Genomic DNA, 23,619 nt, shown 5'->3' with positions numbered 1-23,619 from the left:
ACTATTTCGGCGTCCATGTTTCCTGCCACATCTAACCTGAGTACATTTAAGGCACTTGCGCTCGAACAATAACCTTATTATCGGTTTTCAATAGGCTCTATCGCCGTCAAGTGCAACAAGCTCTGCAAGCTTTTGCATTAAAAACGTTAAAGGGCATTCATTCAAAAATATAAGAAGTTATTAGTTCCACTGACAATCAGAAAAAGTCACATTTAACTAACTCATATGATGGAAACAAATCCGGAACCAAATAGCTCGTATGGAAATGCAAAAAGTTTTTTTTTACTTTCCTGACGACTCCAGACAGTGTTTTGTCTGGTGGGAGGCTTTGGTCTTGGTTATTTACCATCTAACCGACAAAATCGTGCCGCTAAGCGATTTAGGGTTTCGGTGCGCTGTCGCATAGTAACAAATTAGTCTCCCATACTCCCTAACAGGTTAGCCTGCTACCATCTTAGTCACTTCCCACCACTTACTACCAGGTGGGATTGCAGTCAGGGGCTAATTTGTAGTGGAATAAAAAAATAAAGAAATTTAACTCCTAACACAACAAGTTATGGAACTTCGTTTGACGAATTTGACTTTATATCTGTTACTCTGCTGCAGTAAAATAAAAGCCGGGGGCAAAGGTAACGGTTCAGTTATCAGCCGAAATGCAGCGTTAGTGACGTCATCAACGCTTTGTGTGCTACACAGACGGAATTAACAATTATAATTGCTATTTCGAACGTAAGTACACACTGTGGTTCATCGTAGGCATTTATCGATTCTAATTATCTCTCTATCTGATGGTGCTGTGGCCTGGTTGCGACAGCACAAATCAATCGATTGCATTCTTTAATTAAGATACGAGTAAAGCAGTTTTATAACTGGATGGACCTTGGAAAGTGGCATTTATTTTTCTTGCCTTATTATTTATATATTTGTGTAATGTATATATAACTTATTCCACCATTACCATTTAGGTAACTCTTTTCTTATGTTTTTTTTCCTTTTGCGTCTTTGTTTGCCTGGGATAAATTGCGAATGGTCACCAAATTGTAATCTATTATATTTCTGTAACTACTTTTTTCTTTGGTGTACCTATAACAAAAGTGTGGTCATTCATTCATCACGTTAAGCCGATAGTCTTAAGCATCGTCTTTTAGGCTAAGAACACACGACTCAATTCGAAAGTGATGAAACTGTAACTACTAAGTTACTTTACAATAAGGTGCTAGACTTTAATGGCTCATACGAAACTATACCGCTAATACTTTGAAGTTATCGTGCAGTAATTTTGTGAAACAAGTTTTATAGTGTTTAAACCCTTTTACAAAATTAAAGAATAAATACACCATTAATGTTATATCAGAGCCAGAGATTTTATATCTGTACATCTGCGCAGTGCCTACTTGGAAGAAAATGATAAAGCAATAAAAATAAATGTTTTAAGTTGCTTTCTTTGTACAAAAACAGGTCAATAATATCCATGTCACTTGACACATAGAACTGAATATTTAATTAACACAACTGCTTTCAAGAAAGCTAGATTTATTCTGAGGATAATTCGTAACTAAAGATGTGCGGATCATGCTTTCAAACGGATTTTGAACTAGTGGCTGAAAGTTGCGCTGTAATTTCAGTTGCTAATAATACAATTGTTATCCAAATGCTGCAAAGAATCTTACCTCAGTCCGCTTATCTAGATTGGCCAAGCTGTATGTTAAATGATGATATTAAATAAATAATGCGAAGATTATTTAAATAGTTAGGAAAATAGTAGAGAAGTAAATAAAGTTAAAAGAAAATCAGAATATCTCCTGCATTTAAAGACGCTGTTTGCTGTCTCAAAGAAAACATGACAGACCTTTTAGTAAAAATCTTACATCTTTTGCGTCTCTTGCAATGGATAAATCAATAAGAAATGATACTATATTGTGTAGGTACATTGTGAAGTAGGTAGGTATTACAATAAGTCCTAATATTCTTTTATGCTTGTTCGGCAATCATGAGCATTTTTATGAGACCATGAATTTTAAAGCGACCCGGAGCTTTATATTGGTAACGGCCTTACATTTTCGGCTAAGGAGGTTGTTAAAGAACTTTTATTCCCAGCCTTTCATTATGCTATAAGATTAAATGCGACCGGTAGCGCCGTGGAATAAATTCGGCAATAAAAACACCTCGTCCTTTCAACAGACTTCTAAAAGGAGATTTTAATTTGGAATTATTTTTGCAACGTCACTCCTTATTATTTCTGTCAAAACTCGACTAATAATGATACATTTTCTTTTCATTTGAAAGTATAAGGAAGAATTAAAAGAAGGAAGCACCTAACTCTTATTTAGGTATGCACAACATTAAAAAAGTCTTGAAAATAAGAAGCGTGGCGTGATCACAAAAACCGAGTAATATATTAAATCTATGCCGAAAATATTGCCGGAATAGTGGGATGGAACGCTTTACACCCTTCCCTCCCTCCTGTGTACATGTGTCCAGGATTGGGAAAATAAAACGGTAATGATGATATTGATGAAATTCAGTGAAGGTCCGATAAGACCTTTGGAGAAGGAGGGCTACAGAACTCAAAAACTCCTTAATGGATTGCAAAAACCAATTGCATTCAGAGCTATATAGCTATATATACAGTTTAATTTGAAGAAAAAACGGCGTTCGTGTTTTTAATGATCCTCATGATATTTTAATTTTGCCTTATCATAAAACGTTTTATAGCCAGTATATTATCTAAGTTATTTTATTCTAATGCAACAATATCAGGTGATAAATGTCCTAAGTTTTGAAGTTCCATCATGATCTAATGAGCTAATGAACCAGAAAACAAAATAAATACACTACGACAATACACACAACGCCCAAAGTAAACGTAAAAACTAGTAGGTACTACGATGACTGAAGAAATTTTATATGAATAATATACATAAATACTTATATGCAACATACATGTTAATCTCACAATCATTTTCCACTTGAGGGAATCGAACCCACAGCATAAGAGAAGGCAGAGTCACTGCCCACTGTGCCAATCGGCCGGCAGAAGCGCATACATTTTATATGGCATTCGTCGCTGTAGACAATTTACAATGTTAATAAAGCCGAATTTATAGTTTTTCATAAAAGAAATAACGTGACAACGTTTGAAAACATGGCGACGACAATATTCGCTTTATGCAGGATGGAAGTCGCTGAAATTAGCACTTTAGCCACGGCGGCACGTACGCCTACAACTTGCCTAGGTGCCGCGCCGGCTTACTCGAGCACGCTCTATAGCACTACTGAAAGTAAACAATATGCTCACTCTTTATGTAGCCCCGGTACACGCATATCGAATTTACGGGTTTTCGTTTTGGTGACGGATGATTTTTCCAGCCCTAATTCTCCGTTGTATTCTCATCTAACACACCATATTTTTTGACATAATATGCACACCGAAAATTAATCAGGGTTGTGAGATATTCGTTTTTCGCCACAGAATATTCAAAGATACGGCAAGCAATAAGAGGTATTCCTAACCTCCCTGTTAAAAAAAAATGGTTATTAAAATATTCAATTATTTGTAGCTTCGAGGCGCGGAAAGCATTTTAAGTGTTTCGGATTTTTAGTTACAAGTTTAGTGTCACAAGAAATTAGGGATTTAGGAGTCCACGTTAAATTATTTGCAATTCGTGTATCGCAAAACACTGAATCTTTTATATCGTTTATTAAAAAAAAGATTATCATTCATGACATATTTTTTTACTCAGATTTTATGAAGACCTCACTGGCGCAGCGGTAAAAGCTGTTGTTTTGAGAAAAAAAGGTCCGAGGTTCTATCTTCGGCAGGAGAAATTTGGGATATTATAATTTCTGAATTTTCTCTTGTCTGGACGGAGGCTTCGTCCGTGGCCAGTTACCACCACCCTAACGACAAAGACTTGCCGCTAAGCTATTTAGCGTTGATTTAGTCGCCTAGAAATCGATAAGAGTAACCCCTTTAACATGTAACAGGTTAGCCCATTAACATCTTTGACTGCATCATGACTTACGACATGTATGCAGTAGCCAGTACCATTTTATATCTACGGAGCTACAGATATCAAAGGAATAAGTAGATTCAAGAGCTTGTAAAACGAAGTCAGATCCTATTTAGCAAAAATAAGATAGTCCGCGAATTTCGAACATTAATTATATCGGTAATGACCTTCGGCGCAAAGTCCAATTTCCATAAAAATGAATGCGGCAGTAGCGCCGATAAGCCGATTTTTCCCGCGAGGCGGCTGTCACGTTGTAATCTTATAGGAACGCGAGTAACTGCCTATAAAAGCTCCGTAACTACCTTTTTCCCCGGAACTGGGCAGGGGTCGGTAACAAAGGCGTTTTTTTGCGATACTACCTAATTTATTCAGCTACCTCTATCAGGGATGAACGATTATATCCCCGATCAGCAAGTACGAGTAGCACATGCCAGGTTTTTGCTATTGTCATCTTCCACGTGGCTTGAAAGATAGGTACTCAATATTATTATTGAAGCAAATAAAAATTAAGGAGACAATGACATGGAACTTCAGAAAAACATATGTAGGTATTTATTATATATGCCTGTCCCAGCGATATCCTAGAGACAACTCTTAATGTAAGATTTATGTTTTTGAAAACATAATGTAAATGTACAGTTTACATACTCATTCGTTTATCCATACTTAATAATATAAATTTAAAAGTGAATGTGTTTTCTTTTCAAATAAATAGATTTCTATGAAATTTAGCAAGGACATAAAGTACAGAGCTTCCCACCGGAACTATTCAACGGGGACGAAGTTGCGGTCATCAGCTAGAGCGCCAATAAGATGTTTATTACAACCATCGTATACTTTCAGTTTTCTTGGGGACAGACAACTCCAGTAGTATAAAAAAAATTGGTTGCCTGTAAAGTCGGTATACGGGCGAAAGTTTTACGTGACAACGACTTTGAGTGGTAAAATAATTTTAATGTGAATATTCATTCGTATAGTAGGAAGAAGGATGAAATAATAGTAACAATTTAAAACATTTATTTATACAAAGAATCTCGCACTGAATTTCATATTAACAAAATTTTATTTTTACCTTTACACATACATACGTATTTATATACAAATATACATACAATAACTTGCAATACATTTGCGTACAATGAAACAGCGTTTACTACAAAGGGACGCGTGCCTTTCACTTTTTATGTCTGTCTCTCTCGCTCTTAGGCGGGCTAACCATGCCCGAGTGGAAGGGACGCGTGCCTCTCACTCGCTCTCATTGTGAGCGCATAACGTGAGCGGAGCGTAACGCGGTTTCTTGAAGTGTCACCCGGCAAACCAATTTATAAGACGTTGTCACGTCAAAAACAGGCACAAACGCGGAGCATTAACATATCATTAATATCCCCTACTGGTTACAAGCCGCAAATTTCAGACTAGATCTCATAATATATTTGATTTAAAATCTTTCATTTTAATAGTGGTATGAAAATTTCTTATAAAAAAAAAACACAGGATTTAAGCAAACTTATAACATGCAATAAGAAATAATAGCGTTGGTATGTAGACCCATTTGACTTTACTCATCTTGACGTAGACAGATATATATTTATGTTTACTACAAAAACCTTTCTGCATGTTCATCACCAATTTTAATGCGCAGGCAAGCATTAGTTTTTTTTTTTTAAATGCTGTATATAACTGAGAATATCTTTATAGTTTGTTTGTGATCGGTGGTGTTTCATTAGACTTTGTTAGACGGACAATGCTCGTGCGTTTTTATTTAAAAAAAAAAAATATACAATGTTTCTTTTTTTATTACGAAATGACCCAATCTTGGTTAGAACGACGGCGTAAGTAATAGAAAATAAAATTGTCTATTACATTCGCAAAGACCACCTTCAGAGGGGCGTAACTTCATTAACCCACTCCATTTAATACCTTACTTTGTTCGCGGGGAAACTTTTTTAGAGTTCCGTTACCAGAATTGTAAATTAACCATTTTATCACATGACGCTTTCCGTTTGTCACAAATTAATTTCTAAGTAAATATAAACATAGGCTTGAAATTTACATAAGTAGATATAGACAATGCACCTTCAACTGTATAAGACATGAAAATTCTTTTATTTTAATTGCAAAGGGGGGACATGGGGATGTCATAATAATTATTATATTCTCATTCGCAATGCCTTTTCTTTTCATTATATGGTGTTATTATATATTTTCATATGCTGTGTTTACTTTTAAGAAAACATAACACTTAAATAGAATAGTTAAAATTTTAAAAACGGTTGTATTAGTGTAAGTGTTTGTAAGTAAACCTAATAAATAATTCTAAATTGGAAATAATTCATCAACTGGAATACCATAATATGAAAGAGTTTTGCTTGGACACAGATTCTTAGAAATCAGCTAGAAAACTTACTTAGATAAGATAGTCGCGTTAGTCGACTCATGATGTTTATATATCTATCGGAGTGTAACTTATTAGGCTGATAAGGATCTCCAGAAGACTAAAAAAAAACATTAAAAAAATTATACAAATCATTTGCAATTACATAATTTCACTAACAATATATATTTAAAAAATAATCGTTAAAATCACATTTAAAGCTGTTATCTTATTTGTAAATCTTTTTTATTCGAATTTTTATGAAGCACAATTTAAAATATGTCCGACACCCGGTCGGAATATTGTCCCTGTAAAGAAAGAGGTTAATGGACAGTTTATCTCGAGAATTTTTTACAAAAAAAGTCCCTTTAACAGACGGGGAAAAGGTTTTAAATTTAATTCATGACAAAAGCTTGATTGTTGTTTATTGAACTCTGCAAATAACGATTTCTGCTGAAATTAAGGGATTATATCAGATGCCTAAATCTTCACATATAGATGTGAGAACTAGAGAGCTGAGACCTCTCTAAGGTCTGTCTGACTATGCATTTTCGTAGTTTTTCGTCTGCGATAGGTATGTTCACTTACGGTTTAGATTTTTTATGCTATATAAATCAATGAGATGTTATTTTTAATAAACCTACACAACTTTCAAAATAATTCTAATACACCAGCGAAATTTTCTTACTCTATTTTATATGCCTTAGACTTACGTTCAGACAAACTACGCTATTTAAGTTATGTGTATACAACTATAATAAATAGTCGTACCTACTTATATTTCAGGAAGATTGAAGAGTGATTGAAGATTGTTGGAAGATACCACTTATAGAGATAAGCTTTCTTTTGGATACACATACTATTATTTCTTATCACACTTCTGATAGACGTAAACTTATAAATATAAATTAACTAGCTGTCGGGCGCGTTCTTCGACCGCTTTTATTAAACTTAGAACGTCCGTCCTGTCCACTAACTCTTTGCTAAAACTCAACTTTATTGGGCATAAAGGAAAGACAAAGAAATAAACAAACACACTTTCACATTCATAATATTTATCATATCAAAACATTACCGGCCCACCACAGGGCACGGCTCACTTACCACCAATGTGGTAATGAGAAGGGGTTAAGACCGTACTCCACGACGCTGGACCAGTGGGCAATATTATTATAAAGATAAATAGACCATATTTAAATACTCGTACCCAATTGATGCCTGACCACGACTCGAACTACCGACTTTCTGATCATGATTTAACCGATCATAGTATCAAGCTATCACGTCTCCAAGTGAGGTTTATTGGACCGTTATCTCACCTAATCTATAGGATTCGACCAGAAAATTGCCTCTCAACAGACGGACAAAAGGTAAGCGAGGATCCGTTATACCTTTTTATGCTCCTTCGAGCCGGATTTGGTTCGGAAATTGTTTTTCCCGCCAACAGGTGCGGTCGCTGCTGGAGACTTTTGTCCTAATTAAATTTCTGGCTGCGGTGTAGAGAGAGGGAAATTTTATTAAAAATTAGCAGACTGTTGCAATAAAGTCACTCCCATTTATTATGATATTGGATAGGAATCACAATAATGTACATATGCAGTCGTTAAATATTATTCAGGTTAAGTGTAATTGTACAGAAGTCGTATAGAAATTTGAACCCTAGTAAAATATTATACAACGTGTTAATGAAAACCGAAATAAACATGTTCGTAATTCGGTTACACGTTTTAAATGTCAAAGTGCGTTTGTTGGTCTCTTTTTTTGTCCTACTTGTACAAAGCTCATCATAATGACGATTTTATTCTTTAAAAAAACGTTTTGCATATGATTTATACATGGATATTAAGATTATAATCTCTTCAGAGCGAGCGGGCGGTTGGATCAGTTATCATGAAATCTGTTAGGATTTGTACGAATTACGAAAAAGAATTCGTTGAGTTGTCTTTTGACAGCAACTTTCAAAAGCGAAAGTGTACAGAGTATGTAGCGTTAAAAGTCGCAGGCAGAAATAGTAACTCACAATTAAATTCAATAATCAAAAACAATGTTTTATAACACTTGTAAACCTGATAACGATAGAGTATATTTACTAACGAAAAAAACCTTCAGAACTGAAGCAAAATTATCGCGTATTCCACTCAGGTTTGTTGATGGTTATAGCGGAATTCCACGTGCAAAGATTGCGCCAGTCTCCACGGGAAAAGCAATAGATATCCACAGCGAGTATGATGTCAGTTCTTTAGAGACTGTCGCCTGATTCAGGTCTGAACAGTAGAAAGACGAACCAGTTCAAAGCTTCCTTTATTGCTCGTAGCTCGCTCGTTTTCCGATGCCAGTAGGTGGCAGCTGGATGTAGCGAGCGCCTCATTAATCTGTTCACACGAAATAATTCACTAAGCAAGCAATTAGGGAGTGCACACGGGTGGGGGGGAATTAACGCGAGTAAATATGACTTGATCAGTAGCTGCCCTTAATTGCGTCGTCTCGTCTTAATGATGCGGCTTACTCGAGCTACTAAAACACTCACTTGATGTTTTAGAAGATTTATACTGAGTTAATACATCGTGGCTTTAGTAAATAAATATTTGACCAGAGATCATGAGGTTAGTATATGGTTTTAAATACGAGTATATAGAACAGCGCTGGTCGAGCCCAAAAGAGGTGGACAGATCACATCATACCAGTCGCTGGTATGATGGCGCGTGGACTATGTGACAAGAGATCTATTTTATTTTTATTATTTTTATTAAGACATCTTTATTACGTCGCACAGAAAAAACTTAGTATACACTTTAATGTTACAGGCAAAAGGCACTACAAGTGATCTCTTCGAGGTTACCTAAAAGAAAGTAATTTACATAAGAGACGGAAAATCGTAATTAAAACAAAACTATACCTAAATTAACACCCTAAAGTGGAAACTATTAATAATTAAGATGATATTAGAAAAAGAAAAAAACTCCACATCGCCGTTTTCGTTCACGGTTCTAGTGAGCCTCCATGGGGTTAAATACAAGCACTAAACAATGTACACCGTTTCATACAATTTAATTCTGCAGTTACAATATTGTACTATATGAAATTGAACTACTAAACAGAGAAACGGGTTCGCGACACCAAATTCACTTCACTATTCTATAAACTTGTATAGAATCCGCAATGATCCACCACGATTCAAGAATGCATGATGCACAAACCAGCTTGTCAGCGATACTGAAGATGGCGCCTCGGCCCCCCTAGGCCTCCCCTCAACTCTGAATGGACTATAATTCATTACAATTTAGTAACTTTTAAACTTGATATTATAATGTTATAAATTAAATTTCATTAAGATTTCACCTCGCGTATATAAATCAACGATCTACTCTTTTCCGACTTTTTCTTCCGACACTTATATATATATTATAAATACGCATATAAATATATAGACGAATATCATCAGGGAGTGCATTCCACAGCGGAACTTTAATAGTGAAGAATTCCGAGTAGCTTTGAGAGTTACACTTTAAAATTCTTAGTAAATTCTGACTGGCAGGTCGCTAAGAACGCGGGACAAGGAATTCAAAGCGTTATTTAAGGTAGGGTTGTGTCTAAAGATGAAAAAGAGAAGAATACAGTTCAAAAGGATATGTAGATTAGGATTAGCAAGCTACTATGATATATACTCAGCAGTTAATATTTTATTGTTACATTCATAACCTGTCACTGAATATGTTTTCTACCGTCTGGTTGTCTGGCAGAAATCGCTTTCTAGCGATAAGGACGCCAATTGTATACATATAGCTCATGGGGAGTTTGCGGTGACGCAATCGTTAATTAAAAATCCGGATGTCTTCGGGAGGCTAGTTACCACCTTACCAACAAAGACTTCTTGGCATAAAAATAAACAAAATCACCATGCCGTTTATAAAACCACTATAAGCTCGTTACCATTTTAGAAGGCATCATTACTTACCAGTCAAGGGCTAACTATTTAAGAGATATTTATGTTAAACTAAAAAACTAGCACAACTATATTTGCGTAAGGAATCAACGAAATAGAACAGTTTAATTAAAACACATTTCACATACACACTCGAAACACAATGGTGTTTAAACTGCCCTCCAGGGTCCAAACAAAAAGTAAATCCATCAAAGCTATATATCAATTCACCAACTACGCCAACGGGGTCAACAAGGGTCCGATGAAATTCAAACTAGCCCGCAGTTTTGGGACTCGCAAATATTTGCGCAACGCAAGGCATAAGCGACGGACGGACGACTTGTTTAGTTAGGTCAGGGGTCATTTGTGGAGACCGTGGCACAATAATGTTATAACTTTCTTTTCGGAAGATCCCGGATTCGATGTACAATATTTTGCAACGCAGTTTATAATATCTTTTTTTTTCATATTAAAAATTGACGGACTAAGTAGATAGACTACCTGATGGTGAATGAAAAACTATCGCATATGAACAAAGCAACATTTCGCGGGGCATGCAAGGAACACGTCTTACTATGTCCATCAATATGAGGAGTATGTGTTAAGCTTCTTATGCCAATAATTTCACCGACAACGACGCCCGGCCCTGCAGACCCGAACACAGAATTGCAACAATATACTATACGAGTATATACTACGACAATACACACATCGCCATCGAGCTCCAAAGTAAGCATAGCTTGTGTTATGGGTACTAAGATAACTGATGAATAATTATATGAATAATATACATAAATACGTTTTATATATAGATAAACATCCAACACTGAAAAACATTCATGTTCATCACACAAACATTGTTCAGTTGTGGGAATCGAACCCACGGCCTTGGCTCAGAAACAATGCTGCTTAGAGGCAGAAATAAGCAGCGTGGTAGCACCCCGGACGAGCTCGGTCACAAAATCTCTACTACTACTAGAAGATACATACTAATAATATGCACCATGTGAACTTTTTTTTCGCATAAATTAATAGTGTACATTTTCTATAGTTATTCAATCTATCCGTAATCTATAGATTAATTAGTAAGCAAATCTAGTAATACTGTCAATCTTATTTATTAATATATAAAGAGTTTGCTTTTATTGTTTACTTGAACGCGATGATCTCAGGAACTACTGGTCCTATTGAAAAAAAATTTTTTTAAACATTGAAAACTTGATAGCCTATATATCGAGAAAGGCTATAGGCTAGGCTATATATATATATCATCACACTGGAGCCAAAAGAAGCATAGCAATTAATAATGTCCCAATAAGTATATAACACTAAATCGCTTTGTCGGCACGTCTTTGTCGGTAGGGTGGTAACTAGCCACGACCAAAGCCTCCCACCAAACCAGAAAGAGAAAATTCTGAGGAAGTCGGAAGCACTTGTCTATCTTTTACTTTACTTATACGCAGACGAAGTCGCGAGGGACCGCTAGTAGTAATTTAATATGATAAGTACAAAATTAAAAAAAGTACATAATATGTAAAAGTCCACGTGAGGAGAAGTTTAAGTGTAAAATGTACAAATATTAAAATGAAAAATAGAAAAAACATTGCGGGAGGTGTTCCTAGCTTGCCTGCGACGTGTTACTTTGTTAATAGGCAATCGTTTTAATTTTCCATTGTCATTTTCTTGATCCATCAATTATACCTATAAAAAAAGAAAGTTTGAAAAAGAAAATGTTCCCTATAGTTCCAAGTGTAGCAGACTTTTATGCCAGCGGGTTCATTTGTTAGGTATTTTTTTTTCTAAGAATAGTCCCAACGCTGATATAAACAGAACGTATTATTTAGCCATTACCGCGCGAAGCTTGTTACTGGGCCCGCGCGGCTCGCCGGGCCCGTAGAATGGTTATTGCAGTATATAAGGATGTTGGTTTTACTGCCTATCGTGAACAGTGTTTACGGACGGCGCAAACATGTTCGCATAATCATGTAAATGGCGCTACACATTACCTTGTCCCCTTCAATAAATAGGCTTCATGTATGACGCTTAATGGAATCAATTGATTAAAGGTGCAGTGGCTCACATTCTGGTCTCTAAGAGAGAGGGTTTGAATCCCAGTTTTCACTATGTGGCTAGAATAATGTTTAGGATGTAGGAAACACGCAAACTTAAACCAACGTACTTATGTACTAAGGCAGACTAGGCAGTAAGCTAAAGAATGACGATAACACCTAGTGAACCCCAAATGCCAACCTCAACTACTTGTGGTGCTTTCTGCTAGACGACAGACGAGGCTCTGGCGACCGATCAGTGGCGGGAGATCCATACACCCGTCCGGGAAACTGGATGGAAGAGGCTACAGCGCCCTTGGGGCTATAAATAACTCTGGTCTAAAATGTCTGGTCCAGAAGCCAAGGAGAAAACACTGCACTATGTTCCCAAGAGAGAAATGGTAGATCAAGACTCAATGGTAATTTTGTCTGACGGACTCCAGTAGAAGCCGATGGAGACAGTTTACTAAGTTAAGAGCTCCTCAAAGCTACGATCTTATTTATTTTATAGGGGGTAAGTTTCTTATAACGGAGGTTATAAGAAACTTACCCCCTTTAGAAGAGGGAGAATCGAACTATAAACCATCACGGCATGTCCCTCTCGTCAGCTTCACCCGGGGAACCCATTTTACACTTCCCCGTAACAAAGACGTGCCGTCAAATGATTTGGCATTCCGAAAGGATATCGCGCAAACACCGATAAGAAAAGGAGGTTTATTATAACTGCTATACCCTAACAGTTAGCCCTCTACCACATAGACTGATAGACAGAATTACTATATAGCAACAAAACACATAGAAACAATACTAAAAAAACAGAGACATAAGTAATAGAGATAAGTGGTGTGAGACAAACACCAGGCGAGATATTGAATTAATAAACTCAAATTTTAATTATGTTAGTTTATAATCTGGATTGAGAACCTAAAGTTTGTACTGAGAAAAATCCTCCCTTTAAAAAGGTAATAAAAGTCTATGATCTCTTCGAAGCTTACTCGCAAGTTTCAGAGTCTATAATCCGATCCCTTGAGATTAAAGCTGAAGTTTAATATAAGTAGTTGCAGGTAGAGCTTTGAGTTTAATAAGAACCGGGAAAGTTTTTTCAACTATTTTTATTATATGATCACGTTATTATTGACTTTTATAATAACGTATGAGGAGGTTCTATTGTCGAAGTAAAACGTTCGTAGAGAACGTATTTTCGAAGTTCCGTGTGTTGTAGTATGTAAAGATGAAATCCTAACATATTTTAAAACAAAGTTCCCCGCCGCATCTGTTTGTCTGTCTGAGCGAAAAAAACTGAAAACGATTTTTGTACGGTTTTAATGAACGAAGTGACACAGTATAATGAAAGCTACATTCATTTTCAATAATTTACGATAAGCACATATATGATATGTGGTAATAATTATATTATAAAAGTTGACCCGCACAATTGCGTGTTCACCAAATCTGTTATTATTGGTTTTAATATCTTAGCCGGGCGGCCCGCCGCATTTTTCTTATTCTTAGTATTTCTTTACGCGTCATAACTTCAAAAATATAGGTACAATTTATTTTTTGGATATTATTTGGATAAGGTTTAATATCATGATAAGAATGTCATAATCTTTGGTTTGTACCCCTGTTATGATTCACAAATTATAACAAAAGCGGTTATTGTGACTTAACAGTTAGACATATAAATAAATAAATAAACTACGACAATACACACATCGCCATAGCCCCATCAGATGACTGATGACATATAGCCTCCCGGACTTTTTTGTGGACACTAATGATTACTTTAAATATGTAGTAAATTATTTTTAAGTATCATCAATCATTCTCGCGGCGTGCGCCAGTCGAGCAAGTCGGTATGACATCTTTAACATACATCGTTATATTTCAGCCAATTTACAGAAAACCATAATTAAATCTTCCGCATATTATACCAGTAGTTGTTGCCCGCGACTTCCTCCGCGTTTGTTTTTGGTTTTAAAGCATCCCTATTTATGTGGGAGTTGTGTGGTATTCAATTAAGATGTAGTTCTTAAGATATTTTTAATATTTTTTTTTAATCAGGCGTAGTTTTTAAAAATAACTATTTTATTTAGCTGTAGTCCTAAATCTTTTAAAGAAACGATGATTTTTAGTTAAACTGGAATGAATTTTACTGTTATATAAATACCCATGACGATTAAAATATCTATTTAAGTAAGAATTAATACTGCGATACTAATGTAGCCCACCACCAAAAAATATAGAGAGAGATAAAAAATGGTTAAAATCGGTCCAGTACTTTCGGAGCCTATTGGGTACAAACAAACAAACAAAAAATCTTTCCTCTTCATAATATTAGTTTGGATGGATAAAGTGTTTGCTACTTGTACCCATACCTTCTATGTATCATTAATTTTTCATATCCATGATACATTTCATAATTCGGTTACAAATAACAAAAGGATGTTTGCAATGCAAATCGAGAGAGCTTAAAAACATTGGTCAGACAAAATTTTCTCATAATAAGATTTTTTTTCTTTCAAAATCGAAAAGTCAAAGGTCATTAATCTTATTCAGACTCGAATTCCGCTATAACGATTCCGCATTCGAAATGGCGCGGGATTGAATGGAAATAAATGCCGGAATACCGACCATTAATTATAAATTGTATTTCGCGCGATATCTTGCATCGGCCGGCCTCTTGGGTTCTATTGTAGCCCGCCTCGATACGACCATGATTTATTGACAGGAAAGAAAAAAGAAGAGAGAAAAATATACAAAATAAACGCCGAAGAGCGTTATCAAAATATTGGATCAAGAGGGCAGTGAGTTTCGAAAATTCTCTGCAAAACTCTTACGACAGTCAAGTTTTTCTTATAAAATCAATATAACCGGCCCTGGAAGCTTTCCGCTGCACTTTTCTGACTGTAGCCAACGAACTTAAATTTTTACAAGATGTAATGCCACGATAATCTATATATATAAAATAAAGTTGTGTTAGTTACATTTATAACTCATTTATAACTCAAGAACGGCTGGACCAATTTTTATGATATTAGATTTTTGGGATTATTCTTAGTCCGGAATAGGATAAAAAGTATTAAAATTTTGTATTCATAAAAAAAATGTTTGGCGGTACGAAGTTCGCCAGGACAGCTAGTAAATATAAAAAAAGCAATAGCTAAAAGAAATAGCAATGCTGAATATAAAAAGAAAACATTTATCAACACTATTTTATAACTATAACTAAAGGATGTAGCGATGATAGCCAAGAGGGTAGTGACTTAAGTTTCAGGAGGGCCGAGTTCGATTCCCAGCACGTACCTTTGACTTTTCAAAGTTATGTGCGTTTTAAGTAATTAAAATATCACGAGCTATCAGCTTCAACGGTGAAGTGAAACATCGTGAGGAAATCTGCATGCCTGAGAGTTCTCCATAATGTTCTCAAAGGTGTGTGGAGTTCGCAAATCGGCACTTGGGCCAGCGAGGTGGACTATGGCCCTTCAACCCTTTTCATTGTGCCGTGTAGTGGGCTGGTAATGGGTTGATATGATGATGATGATGATACTTAAGCAATATTAATGGCCAACCTACCTTAATAAAAATCTTTTCGGTATTTTATCACCATAATATAAACCCATGGGTGTCCAGTGCCGGACGTCAGTCTTTTACAAGGATTATAAAATAATAATCATTAATATTAATTCAGACTTTTCCATCCATAGATTGTTAGTATATTAGTTACAATTTTTCCTTAACCATTAAGTTAGTATTGATTAGTAATAATAATTAAAATAAATACCATTACACTCGCCCGATTGCTGCTCTCACACAGTGGCACAGTATAGGGCAGTCGAATCTGGCAGCAAATACCTTAAGAATGCCGTTGTCGCTGGTACGTAAACGCGGTAGAAGAGGCTGCTTTGTTACGCATTATGGCAAAAAAGTCATCTGTTGCTGCGTCTGCGAACATTTATGCCAGGTACAAAACAATTTAGGTTGGGGTTAACACTTAGTTGTGATAGAGCTTTTTGTGACAGAGCTTCAACAAGTACTACCACCATGATTGTTTCTGCCGCTAAGCAGCATTGTTGCAATGCTGTGTTCCAGTGTGAAGGGTGTGTTTGCTGATGTGATTACAGGGATATGAGGCTTACTCGTAGTAGAAAGTGTTCCGTGCTTGTCCTTCAAAGTTTTGCTCTGTGTAAAGACTTTGACGTAGAAGATGCCTTTTCAGTTAGGTATAATAATAATCTGCTTGGTTTGTCAATTAATACATTAACCGACCTTTCCTCCGACTGACAGCTTAATGTACTCCCCAAGGCACGAAGAAACACAAATTTCCTAAAACAAAGTGTGTGCGTATAACTTTTACGCGCGATTGAAGTAAAACTTTTATTATTATTTTTTGATGAAAGAGTAAAATGTTCCTGGGACTCCGTCATTTCATTTAGTCGCTATTTCATTTTATATTGTATTTAAAATTCATCATTATAATTATATTGATGAATTTTATACATATTATATATTATATATACTTTCACATTTTATAAATATTTTCATTTGTTAAATAGAATAATTGAGTGTTGAAAATTGAAGGTTAGATCAGCACATGTCAATATACCTTGTCATTGAATATAATAGAATGTCGCAATCGTCAGAAAATAAATAATTTATTTATTACAAAAGTAATAAATAAACAAGTATATTGCGAGATTTTCAAAAAACTGTTGAATTTTTATTCACTTTGCTATTTACAATATATGACATATACTTACGACCAATCCAAATTATTATTTTTAAATAGCGGAGTTTCCGCAGACGTCTGACGTAAGCGTTACTTCCGTCAAAATCTTCGTTACTCGCTAGTCGCGCCTAAAGAAGTTTTACTGCAATAATAGGTTGGTGCTCATAATTTTCCTTTTAGAAAGATGGACCACCAAAAATTTACAGGTGACCCAGGTATCGTTGCCATGTGCTTACGTCAAGAGGAAGCAGTAGAATGGTATTCAGTGACTTTGTTGTTGCAGGGAAGCGCTGCCGAACGGCACGCTGTGGCTCGGCGCGTTCTCGGCGGCGCAGTACCGCAGCGACGTGCACGCCGCCGTGTACCGCTGCCGAGCGGCCGGCACCGTGGGCACAGTGCTGTCGCGGGACATGCGGCTCGAAGCAGGTCAGTGTCAAGCCTACACTGTAGGCTTTTTTCGACCTCCCTGGCGCAACGTTAAGCGCTGTGAATTTAAGTAGTAGATCCCGGGTTCGATTCCCGGCGTGGGCGATTTGGGAATTTGTAATTTCTGAATTTTTCTCCATTACTTTATTGGGGAGTTATTTTAATATTTTGATAAGATTCATTGAAATGAATGCATGCCAAGTGCAATGATGTAATGTAATATATCTTAATATATATAAATCTCCTGTCACGATGTTTGTCCGCGATGGACTCCTAAACTACTTAACCGATTTTAAATTAAATTGGCACACCGTGAGCAGTCTGGTCCAACTTAAGAGATAGGATAGCTTAGATCTTTAATTATAGTCGCAATTTTATTTTATTGCAAATTATTTGTCTATAATTGACAGTCACATGTTTTATATATATACTACTATACTCATTTAAGGCTTAGCGATACTGAATAATTTAAAAACAAAATCAATCGCAGACGAAGTCGCCGGCAACAGCTAGTTGTTTATAAAAACATCTTCTCTAATAAAGATTTTTTAAAACAAATGTTGCCTTCAAAAAAGTTTAAGAGTGCCAACTTTAAAAGACGAAGCATTTTCACAACATTTCATACACCGCTTAAGACGACTCCATCTCAAGACAAAAAAAAAGTAATAGACATTTTTATGAAAACAAAGTATTACGCACTTTCGATACCCGATTCAATAAAACAATCAATATTGTTATGTTACTCATTTGACCTACTGTTTACTTAACTTTACTTTAAAAAATTTATACCCATATTTGATTTTCTGTTTAATTTTAATTATCTTTCAAGATAAAAAAAATAAAGTCGAAGTCACTAATATCTTTCAAGTTCAAGTAGGCCCATAGCTGGCGCTTTTGATGCATGTTCGTAAACTTAAAACTAAAACTACGAGGGTTTCAAACGTGTCTAAAAGGAAGCCCGTAACCAAACTCAGCCGGGTGTTTTTTTTATCACCATCTCACATTATTTTCTTTCTGAAATAAGTATGAAGTTGTGAATGACAGGCTTCTCATCTTAAGGGTTCATTTTACCGTTTTGCTATTGACACCCTAAACAAATACCTACACAATAAATATTTAGTACCTAACAAAGAAAGTAGTACATTTACTAGGCACCGACTTATAAAAGGTTGTAGAAGATATGTATTTCTCGCTTTTTAGTTGCTTAACAAATTCGGTTTTTTTTGTCGAAATCTTTTATTTTACGCTTTTTAATGGATACTTTTGCAATTATCTAATTTTGAATAGCCAAACCCTTTATAAGATATTGCTTTTCCCTGGGCTGGGGTGTTTATCGCTGAGGAGTACACCCAGCACTTCCGCATCAGCTTTTTTATTGTGACGAGCATAAATTGCTTTGCAGTCATGTACCATAATCAAAGTGCAACCCGTGTAATACTAATTATTGTATTGTTCCAAGGCCATTAATGGTCTTCATCATCAATTCCACTTGACCATATGGTGCTTTTCGAAAGAAGATGCATGAGTTCCTATAAAAAAAACGTTAATTGCTATAGGTGGGCCTACAATATTTGAAGAGTTCCCTAGATTTCTTCAGGCTCACTCCAATAACGCATTGAAACGGTGATAACGCATGGGGTAGGAGCTCGACTTGACTTTCGGCGGGCGAGTTTGAATACTAGCACGCACCTCTAACCTTTCGAAGTTATGTGCGTTTTAAGTAATTAAAATATCACTTGCTTCAACGGTGAAGGAAAACATCCTGAGGAAACCTGCATGCCTGAGAGTTTTAAGTAATGTTAGCAAAGGTGTGTGGAGTCCATCAATCCGTATTGGGCCAGCGTGGTGGAGTACGGCCTTAACCCCTTCTCATTATGGGAGGTGACCCGTGCTCTGTAGTGGGCCAGTAATGGGCTGATGCGATGATGGTCTTTTTGACTCCAATAAATTTTCACTGAAGTATAACGTACAAAACAAAAATAATCATTAAAATCGGTTTATTATTCACAGACTAATAGAGTATCATAAAAAACATACGGTTGAATTGAAAACCTCAGACAGGGAGCTATTGTGGGTTCGAAAGAAGCGAAACAAAAGTTGAGTTTTTGTCTTTGATTTTTATGAGATGCCAGTCACCATGTAGGTACAGGTACAATTTGGTTATTGCTTCGAAGTTTGTGCACAAACTCGCTCACTTGTTAACGTTTTGCAGTTATTGCAAAGCTGCCAAATATTGAACATGGTTATTGAGCAATCAGCAACATTATTTCCTTTTAAGTATCATAGTTGATTGAAAATGAAGATATTTGAAGCTCCGTTCAAACGTTCTCACAAAAGCTTTCAACTTCGTATCCTTCAACTTGAGTGATATTTTACTTTCCGCTTATAAAAAGTGAAGCCGTAATGAAACCTCAACTCGAGGCCGAAACGATCGGTCCGCCTCACATAGTCAGCCTATCCACCACCGATATTACTTGTGAATGCCTCACGGACACACGGCAATAACTCCTCACTGCTGCATAGAATACGTGTCAAAGTTGTGTGAACATTTGACCCACTTGACCTACGTATTGGCGTTTGAGAAGGCGTAAGTCGGAATCTCTTGGGCTGGAATGCAAATACGAATCTTTATGGAGGAGGCTCGAGTGTCGTAAACCCCCGGGATTGAGTTCCCCCAATACTCCTTTGTAAGAAAGGTCCGCTAATGGAATGAGCTCAAAATCTAAGAAATCATTACTCGGCTGAATGCCTCCTTTTTGACGAGAACTTGACGATTTAGCACAAATTACGAACCTTAAAATTTTCATGTCTCCCAAATAAGATAATATATAGTTGGCTTCATTACATTTTTAACAAGAAATTGACTTTACTGCTAACCGACTATAACCTTTGAAACATATTAAAGGAATCGTCCAAAAGTATATTATTAAGGACCTATCTACCTACGTAATGTAAACAAGCACTATTCAAATAAGTCTAAATAATATTGTGGAATATCTATCCCAAGTGTAATCCCCTGAAATGGGGACACATCTTGCTTCTTTAAATAATTATTGTGTAATATGATGATACACATTTATTAAAGTGAAACTTTTATTACATTGTCTCAGACTCTTTCGACTGTGTGTTGCATGTCGCGTGACGGTCGGCCGCGGAGTAGGGATAAAGTTATTGTCGCTTGTCAGAGCGGCCGAGGCCAATATGGCGGTGCCTATAGCTCGCATCAGCTGACCGTGTAGTGTACAGACTCATTTGTGCCAGTGCTCCATAAATTATTGGTTACATTTATAAACTGTGAAACTCATGATGAAGATGTAAGTGATAATAGAATGATTAAAAATAATTGAGAAACGGATCAAAATGACTTAACGATTATATAATATTGTTTTCAGTTTTTTAATATGTGTATAAAATCTAAATAATATATATGATAATATATATATAATCATCTAAATAATCGTTAAGTATTATTGTATGTCGTACTCTAAAACATTGAGTTCAATAGAAATATAAGTTATCATTCCCATTATCCAAGTATAAAATTATGATTGATGAAGCGATTTTTATAATAATAATAATAATAATAAAATTTTATTTCAGGCATAGCCCATATAGTGTGCACTTAACAGCTTTTAAAAATAACATAAAATGAAGCACAAATTAAATTAACAATAATAATAATAATAATAATAAAAATAATTAAAATTATAAAATACTAATAATTAATAATTAAACCGAATCAAATATTAAAATAAATAAATATAATGTTAGTAACAATACAAAACCACTATCCTATGTTAGACAACTTAAATCCTAAACTATAACGGCCCAACAAACCAAGCTCTCTCTCTCATTATACCGTTAATGGAATATTAAACCGAATTTTTTTAGTTTAATAAATGTCTATAATGTGAAAAAAGTTTCACTTTTACAGTGGTTTGATAAAACCACACAATCCTTTTTTAAGTATACTGATTTTACGAACTGCCAACTATGAAGATTGGCACTGAACTGATAAGTTACAGTTTCACCACAAACAGCATGGCTGTTTTGGCACATAAAACCGCGTCAATTAAGAGAAACACCAAACTTTGAAAACGTACATGGGCATAAAACAACTTTTCAAAAACGAGATTACGGCAGATATAAAACAGTAATGTTAGAGAAATGGTGACGCGGCCATTCCAGCACGTGCGCACACATGCAGCCTGCGGAGAACAGAGGCTTTGCCAGCGATATCTCGACAACTCTCTGCCGCCTTTTAGCCCGCACTCGGCGGAACAATGGGCCCCCTTTTAGCGCCCTGTTCGAGACGTGAAGCCCTTTTGCTGGGTAATCTACCGAAATATTATCAATTTGTTTGCGACTTAATACCTACATGTGATGTTGCTCTGCGATTGCTTATAATTTGGCAACATATCCTCAAGTTCGAGTAAAATCGTGATATTCCTAAAGTAATTACATGCTTATTTTCATCTTGATGGAAAATATTTATCTACAAAATACCTATTAACATTTATGCTACCTGATATTGGAAATAACGTAGGTAACATATTGTTTGGGAGTTTTCAATTCAGGAAAGGATTAAGGAAAACATGAAGACTCTAAAATAAACAAGAACACGATAAAATCGAATGATATCATTTCCACCGAATCACTTTAAATTTTATTTTGAATTCAACTACTTAATGTATAAACATCTTCGAATCGGTTTCAAGTCAAGGTCGCTATACTTTTGCAGTGACATTCAAATCGTAATTGTAGAAACCTATATTAATGTTATCAGCGCGAAAGCTTCTGTTTTCTTGTCACTTATGTTTACTTTACCAATTCACCGGTTTTAATGAAAATGCCCACATATAATACGAGTATAGGATAGATAATTTACATAGCATACATTTATTTTAGTGAAGCTGCAGAGTAACGATCCCGGGGGATTTTAAAAAACCTTTGACAAATAGGTATGGCTTCAAACTTAACCAATCTTGGCCGAATCTTGCATCCTGGAATTGTATATAGGACACTGGTATCCCGGGAAAACAAACGGTTTCCGATTTTAAGAAAACCGAATGTAACGGAAACAATCTGAATATTTAGTCACACGTATAAAAGATCAAAACCGTTTTTAATAGAAAACTAGTATAAAAGGTTTTAATTATGGAAATAAATATCTAATGTTAAAATAATCCGACTAAAAACACACTGAGTTGTTGGCCTATTTTTGAAGGCGCTGATTTCGTGCCGCTGACAAGTTACGGTTGATCCTATACGAGATGTGATGCCACTGAGTAACCCACGGACTACGTCGCCAGGTCCGCAGTTTTGGTGTGCAGATTCGTGTATTCCATCATTCTGTTTGTACTCTAGCTGTCTATTCTGCTTTCTAAGGCAGATTCCCCGAGAGGAAGCTGGCAAGAAATTTAGCTGATTGTTATTTTTCAATATAAGTTTATACTTAGTTAAAGAATCTTTAGAATTTTTTACCTCGTGGGAAAGCGGAGTGGCCTGCTTCCAAGTGGCCTTGGCGTTAAGGAATTCATGAATCGTATCACATAGTTAAAAGTTATCCTCTCTCTTACTACTACTACTCCTTCTTTATGTCGGGAGCTAAAAGAGCTTTAGCTATAAAAGTGTAATGCGAAAAGGTTGATGAAGAGGATGTTAAGCGGTACAATGGTGACACGCAAACTTGTAAGCTCGTGAAGATCGTTTAGGCACTGAAGTGTTTGTGAGAGGGCATTGTGGGCCGGAGGGACGCGGGCCTCGAGTGCGGCGCTCAACCGATGTAATGCAACGTTATATTTTTCTAAATTACTCTGAAATAATTTAATGAATGAACTGCCTTGTCGGTCTAGTGGTTTACGAGGATCATTTGGTTCTTGGTTTGATTCTCATCCGGTCAGGAATTGTTAATTGTTGTGTTTAATCTAGTAATTTTAACAATTTCATTGGATCGATACCAATTATGTTTCTTTTTTTTTAATTGCCAAATTTTTAAAAGTTAAAAGGCAACTTCTGCATAATATTGCTTTTCCCGATGCAGGAGCTTTAATTGTTAACTTGTGCCTCCCGAATTTCACCATCAGCTCTTTATTATGACGAGCATA

General features: G+C 35.9%; 1 protein-coding gene across 1 annotated transcript in view; it reads left to right on the top strand.

Moving 5' to 3' along the window:
* LOC120630995 (Down syndrome cell adhesion molecule-like protein Dscam2) overlaps positions 1 to 23,619 on the top strand; it is a 123,188-nt gene that overhangs the window by 17,931 nt on the left and 81,638 nt on the right. Inside the window, exon 3 of the mRNA XM_039900385.1 lies at positions 17,370 to 17,512. Within this exon, the coding sequence (XP_039756319.1) occupies positions 17,370 to 17,512 (143 nt within the window). The remainder of the gene's footprint in view (positions 1 to 17,369; positions 17,513 to 23,619) is intronic.

This window comes from Pararge aegeria, chromosome 2 (assembly GCF_905163445.1).
Source record: "Pararge aegeria chromosome 2, ilParAegt1.1, whole genome shotgun sequence".
NCBI classification, from domain to species: domain Eukaryota; kingdom Metazoa; phylum Arthropoda; class Insecta; order Lepidoptera; family Nymphalidae; genus Pararge; species Pararge aegeria.
The sequence above is the reverse complement of the archived record's forward strand: the minus strand, read 5'-3'. Positions and strand labels throughout refer to the sequence as shown.